The sequence below is a fragment of the Orycteropus afer genome, unplaced genomic scaffold (assembly GCF_000298275.1).
Source record: "Orycteropus afer afer isolate SDZICR_OR568_19922 unplaced genomic scaffold, OryAfe1.0 scaffold00173, whole genome shotgun sequence".
In the NCBI taxonomy this organism is placed as follows: domain Eukaryota; kingdom Metazoa; phylum Chordata; class Mammalia; order Tubulidentata; family Orycteropodidae; genus Orycteropus; species Orycteropus afer.
The window spans coordinates 726,943-733,947 of record NW_006921760.1 but is presented as its reverse complement, the minus strand read 5'-3'; the positions used below and the strand labels follow the sequence as shown (position 1 = coordinate 733,947).

Here is a 7,005-nt window from a genome sequence, read left to right as displayed (position 1 = left end):
TTAAGAAAGGGGTCTTCTTGAATTATAAACTTTAACACCATTTTGCATTGAAGAACGAGAATACTTGGTGAGTAATGCTCCTATGGTTTGCTTCTCTCCACACAAATCTCTGTAGGAATAATAAACAAAACAGAACACAGAAACATGAATAACTCAGGGAACATAAATTCACAGTTCTAATAATTTTATTTTTCTGCCCCTAATCCACCTTTCCAACAAGCTTTAGAGTATATGTCTATGGGAGAGGTAGGTGGGGAGAGGTTCCTAACACATAATTGAATTAAATATATTATATGCTATATCTCATTTAATCTTCATGATAACAGTCCGAGTAATATATAACTTAACCCATATTAGATATTAGGAAACCAAAGCTCAGAGAAATTACTTAAATTCATACAGCTAATAAGTGGCAGAGCTAAATTCTGCAGTCAAGTTTGTATGACTTCAAAGTCCACGTTATTTCCATTGTACACATAGCTTCCAAGTTAGAAACACAAGCAATGTGATGTAGTGGGGTCTAGAGTCACAGAACCTAGGGACCCATGCACAACCAAGTCAAATGCTGCCTGGTCCTGTCCATCTTCACAATCATCCCAAAGAAAGACTAGAAAGAAAAGCCTGGCAATCTACTTCTGAAAATTAACCAATGAAAACCCTATGGATCACCACAGCATACTGCCCAGTACAGTGCTGGAGATGAACCCTCTGGGTTGGAAGGCAACAAAGGACTCAGTATCCCAACAGTCATGAGGATGGAATGGGACCAGGTAGTTCTGTTCTGTTTCCCGTGGGGCTGCCATGAGTTGGAGCCAACAACAGCAGCTAACAATAAGCAGCAGTGACATCAGGGCTTTTCCCTTCCTTCTCATTTTCCCCTGCAACCTGGCTTCCACCAAAATGTGAACAGGGGGTGTTGGATTAAAGGCAGCAGGAAAGACGGGAGGTAGCCATCAGAGAGGAGTGCACGCCTAAAAGTCACGATGGGGTGGAGAGATGACAGCCCGCCCCTCATAGAGCTGGGGTTTTGCAGGGAAGATGGCAGAGAAGTGGTTTCAGGTACAGTACTAAGAAGGACACACATGCTCCACCCCCAAGAACAGTAACTTCTAGAGCAGGAAAGAGAGACAGTCACCACTCCAGGAAGTTTCCAAGGAAATAGTATCCTCAGGGAATACTCAGAAAGTGGTTCTATTAATAAATCTAAAACCCTGTTACTCTTTCTTAAAAGGCAAACAACTCTCCAAACCCATTTTAATAAACTACTTACTGAATATACGGAGCAATATCTTCTTCTGTCCATTTCTCCCTTAGAGAGAACAGACTGTTAAAACGTGCCTGATCATCCTCCGGCAGATCAGCTACTTTCAATAAAAATATGATTTCTGGTCTCGTGTGTCTATCCACAAGTGCTAAACCCTACAAGAAGTGAGAGGGAAAAGGGCAGTTAGAGCAATGCTCTAATTACAAACGTGAAGCACTTTGACCTTTACTCTTAGCTTGTTGTTGTTTGTTGTTATGTGCTGTTGAGTCGGCCCCGACTCATAGCGACCCCTCCTTGGGTTTCCTAGACGGTATCACTATGGAAGTAGATTGCCCAACCTGCCTTCCGAGGAGTGGCTAGTGGGTTTGAACCGCCAGACTTCTGGTTAGCAGTCAGGTGCCTTAGGCACTACGCTACCAGAGCTCTTTATGCTTAGCTTGTTGTTGTTGTTGTTGTTGTTGTTATGTACCAGTCGAGTCGGACCAGACGCACAGCGACCCATCTTTGGATTTCTGAGGTGGTACCACTACGGAAGTAGATTGCGCCATCTTCCTTCTGAGGAGTGACTGGTGGGTTTGATCCGCCAGCCTTCTGGTTAGCAGTCAAGTGCTTTAGGCACTATGCTACCAGAGCTCCCACACTTAGCTTAGCCCAAGGTATTTACAGAGTATCAGCAACACAAACTATTGAGAGATTCATAATAGCCCTTTTCAAAAACTACAGTTCCTTTAAGCAGTGATTTCAGGGTTAAACTTTTTCTTCCCCTTTTCTCTTCTGTAAGCTTTTACTACCACCAGTGTATCAAAAGGTCTCCAGTTCTGAAGGTCCCCAAGGACCTATCGTTGCCAAGCCCAGCGGGCCCTTTCCCTTAGCCTGGCTTTCTTTGTTTATGTTGATCACTCCTTCCTCCTCTTTGAGTCCTCCTCATCCTTTAGCATCTCTGACATCACTGTGACCTTACTTTCCTCCGAACTTGATTTGCAGTTCCCAGCCCTCAATCCCAACCTCTCTACTGGTCTTACTGTTTCCTGGATGACCTCGTCTAAACCTGTGGCGTGAACCACCACTCACTTGCTAATGTCTGTAATATCGGTATTTTCAGGTCAGATTTCTCTTCTGAGCACAATGCCTCTATATCCAAATTGATACATGAACTCATTGTGTTTTGCATCTAAACTTGCTCTAGCCCCACTATCACAGGAAAACAGAAAACCCAGGTATCATCCTAGATTCCACTATCCAAACCCCATAGCTAAGTGCTTGCCAAGTCCTAAGGATTTTGAAAACTGAGAGTCACTGTCCATTTCTCACTAATTTCTTCTCTTCCTCTGTCCATTTACCCATTACCGTGGCCAGAACTATCTTAATTAGGACTATTTCAGTGTCAAGGGCCTGAACAGTTCTAGTTTTACATAATCTAACCAATCTTCGATCCACACTCCTGACTACTGCCATAGTGATCTTTCCAAAGGTAATCAGGTAACTATGCTAACTCATGTCACTGAAAGGCCCCAGAGAGCTTTCTGCAGAGAGCTGAAATTCTTTGACTAGTCCATAGTGCCTCTGACTAACTCACCAGCACTCTTCACTGTCATGCAGACCTACCAACAGCCACCCAACACTGTTTCACACCTTCACACCTTTGAACATGCTCTCCCTGGGCTGCTGGCTCTGCCCTTCCGTCTAGCAAGGAATAGTTCAATCCTTCAAAATGTGGCAACTAAAACTGGTGAATCACATTGTGAATTAAGGACTATTCTCTATCTCTCTCTCTCTCTCTCCCTCTGTGTGTATGTAAACCTTTTCTTGTTTACACTAGTGGTCTCATATAATATTTATCCTTTTGTGATTAACTAACTTCACTTACCATAATGTCCTCCGGGGTCACCACATTATGAGGTGTCACAGATTCAGTTATTCTTTTACATTGTGTAGTACTCCATTATGTGTATGCACCATCATTTGTTTGGATAATTTATATGGTAACAGGCACTTAGGTTATTTCCATCTTTTTGCTATTGTGAACGTGGGCGATGAACATGGGTGTGCATGTGTCTGTTCATGTCACTGCTCTTACTTCTCTAGGATATATACCAGGTAGTAGGATTGCTGGATTATATGGTATTTCTATTTCCAACTTTTTAAGGAAGCACCATGTATTTTCCACGGTGGTTGTATCATTTTACAGTCCCACCAGCAGTGTAGGAGGGTTCCAGTCTTTCTATATCTTCACCAGCATTTGTTGTTTTCTACTTTTTTGAACTTTGCTATTAGTGCTGGAGGAGCTCTGGTAGCATAGTACCTAAGGCACTTGACTGCTCACCAGAAGGCTGGTGGTTCAAACCCACCAACCACTCCTCAGAAAGAAGGTTGGGCAATCTACTTCTGTAGTGATACCACCTCGGAAACCCAAGGAGGGATCACTATGAGTCGGGCTGACTTGACAGCACATAATAACAACAACATTAGTGCTGGGGTGACATGATATCTCATTATTGTTTTGATTTGCATCTCTCTAATAGCTAATGATTGAGAGCATTTCTTTAGGTGTTTGGTCACCTCCTGAATGTCTTCTTTGGTGAAGTGTCTGTTCATGTCCTCTGCCCATTTTTTAATTAGACTCTTTGTTTTCTTGTTGTTGAGGTGTTGAAGTTTTATATAACTTTCAGAGATTAGTCCCTTGTCTGATAGGTCATTGCCAAATTTTTTTCCAAGTCTTTAGGTTCTCTTTTGTGCAAAAGAGCTTTACACAAGATTCATGACTGGCATTTTTAAAAGACCATTCTAGCAGCATCTCAGAACATGGTTTGGAGACGGGAAATACTGGAAGTGCAGGGGGTGCTGCTGAGGGCTGCTATTGCTGTTGGTGGGGTAGGAGAGAATTGTAGGATGGGAAAAGGGATTAACAACTAATTTTGAAATCACAGAAATGTTCTAGCAGTGCATAGTGGTAATGGCTGAAAAACTAAATTTACTGGAAATCATTTTTTAAGGGTGAATTTCGTGGTATGTGAATTATACCTTAATAAAGTTCTTTTTTTAAGAAATGATTTTGTGATGGACTGAGAGAGGTGCACTCCTGATGGATGACTACGAAAATAAACTGGCTCCAAATTCAGTTCCAGTATAAGTTTCATTTCACCTAATAATGAATGGCAAAAAAAAAAAAAAAAAAAAACCAAACCCACTGCCATCGAGTCAGATCCGACTCATAGCGACCACTCCTTGGGTTTCCAAGGCAGTGTCACTATGGAAGTAGATTGCCCAATCTTCCTTCTGAGGAGTGGCTGGTGAGTTTAAACCACTGGTCTTCTGGTTAGCAGTCAAATGCATTAGGCACTACGCCACCAGAGCTCTTCAATGAATGACAGCCCACTGAATTATGGGAATAACTGCTGTCTGTTATTACCTTAAGCTGATCAAGCCTTGTTACCATCCCTTCAGGAACACTCTGTTGCCAAACCTCTTGAAACTCAGCGAGATTGAACTTCACTGCATTCTGAAGTAGCATTTGTGCTGTGGCTCTGCAGATATTATCAGCATTCAATTCAAAATAAACTTCACCTGAAGAGAAAGAACCAGATATGTATATTGTCTTCTTGAAATTAAATATAGTAACAGTTTCCTTTTTCTCAGTGGATTCTCAGAAGGAATTATACCCTTCAGTAATAACCTCCTCCAACCACATGGGTTCTTACTTTTAATTACAAACACACTTTACAAAGGCATACCATTAACACACAAGCATTAAAATACCCATTAGAGTACCTTTAAATCTTACCTTCATCTATATATTCCTTTCCATAACATTTAAGACAGTGTTCTATCATTTCCCTGAAAAATTTAAAGCACCAATTTGAAAAGTTATCAATGTTCTTATATATTATATTTTGAGACTCAATGCTTCCAACTAGAGACTAAGATATAAATTTCAGATTTGAAATAGTAAGTGATTTTGGCTAACAAGTAATAGTTTACTTACATTTGGAATTAACTAAAACGTACTGGGAAGCTACTATGTGCCAAGCACTAAGCAAACATTTTTACGTGATTTATGTAAGCATACACTTACTATAAAATAGCTCAAACTTAAGAACTACTTATTTTTTTTTTTTTATGCAAGGAAAAAAAGATGATACATATATACTTAGCCAGTAAGCAAAATTTCCAAATCCTTTGTGGGCTGTATATTTTTTTAAATGGAAGCAATCAAAAGGTAAATAACATATGCTCTGGGTGTAGTTCTGGTCTGGAAAACAATTTTTGCCCCTTAGCAAAATCCAGAGGGACAAGAAATCAAAATACTTACGCTGGTTCCAGTGGGCCAAGTTCCTGAAGGCAGGTATTCAAAGGAACTTTACTAAAAGACCACGATTCAGAATCCACAAGCTGAGTTATATGATTCAGAAGTTTCATCTCATAATCAAATTCAAGAATCCGCCAATAACCTACAAATTCCAAAATTTGTATTTACCAAAGAATACTAAGCAAATTCACTGGCTAATAGAGTGATAAAGTAGCAGCATAATTTTGTCATCTGCATAAATAAATAAATAAATAAAAAGACACATATCCACGCAAACCCACTGCCATCAAGCCCATTCTGACTCATAACTACCCTATTGGGCAAAGTAGAATTGCCCTATAGGGTTTCCAAGGCTACAAATCTTAATAGTAGCAGACTGCCTCATCTTTCTCCCACAGAGCCGTTGGTGGGTTCAAACTGCCGACCTTCTGGTTAGCAGCCAAATATCTTAACCACTGCACTACCAGAGCTCCTATATAAGTCACAGGTTTCTTAAAATAATGATCCTTTCTTCCCAAGTACTTCTAGGTGTATTCAAATCGCCAACCTTTTAGTTAGTAGCTGAGTGCTTTTGTTTGTACCATCTAGGGACTCCTAACAGTACTCTACATAGTAACTCTTTGATTTTTGTCCAAGCAATTTAATAAACATTATGTCACGATAACCTTGTCATTGTAAACAGCAATGTAGTAACCTGCAGCTGGTCCAGTCATCTCATGAGGACATCATATAAATGAGGTGAAGACCACAAGTTCAACACCCTACGCACTTATCTCCACTGTGCCATCCTGCCAGCCTGTAACTCACCACAGCCGTCTCACAAAAGGGTTCCCACACCGTTAAAGAAGTCCAGCTCACACAAGAGACGACAGACGTGGAGGTACCATGCAGACCAGTGGAAAAGTAAAGGCTGGGCATCAAGACACTTTGCCTTACTCCCATGAAGGATTATGGAATACAAATGTTATCACTGATGACACTACCACACCCAGAGAAACAAATTAAATACACATCGCAAAAACGGCAAGGAAGCCACATGTTCGACCTCCTCTAACCCTACAAGAGGAAGACAGGATTACCAGCAGTAACCCAAGGCCTATTCCTGAGAAGCCCGACATGCTGCCTCCCTCCAGCCCTTCCTCCAACCGTTCCTCCCAAAGCACCCACCACCTTTCTCCTGGGTTCGATAATTCACTGCAGCGGCCACACAGAACTCACAGATTACAGGGTTTATTAGGGAAGCACCACAGGCTACAATTCCAGTTCAGGAAAAATGCTCAGTCTCTCTCCCAGCCCACCGTCCCTCCGCCAACAGTCTCTCACAGTCTCTTTCCCAGCAGTGCTGGTCCCTCGGTGTCTCACTCAGCAATGCATATCTCTTGCGTCTCTTTCCCAGCAACGCATGTCTCAGGAGCCCGTGTCTCTTTCAGGGGCG

General features: G+C 41.6%; 1 protein-coding gene across 1 annotated transcript in view; it reads right to left on the bottom strand.

The window, feature by feature from the left end:
• The window catches only part of DSCC1 (DNA replication and sister chromatid cohesion 1), a 19,228-nt gene continuing 12,223 nt past the window's right edge, over window positions 1-7,005 (bottom strand). Inside the window, exons 5-9 of the mRNA XM_007946843.2 lie at window positions 5,574-5,712; window positions 5,046-5,098; window positions 4,674-4,828; window positions 1,271-1,419; window positions 1-109 (exon numbers count right to left, since the gene is read on the bottom strand). Of these exons, the coding sequence (XP_007945034.1) occupies window positions 1-109; window positions 1,271-1,419; window positions 4,674-4,828; window positions 5,046-5,098; window positions 5,574-5,712 (605 nt within the window). The remainder of the gene's footprint in view (window positions 110-1,270; window positions 1,420-4,673; window positions 4,829-5,045; window positions 5,099-5,573; window positions 5,713-7,005) is intronic.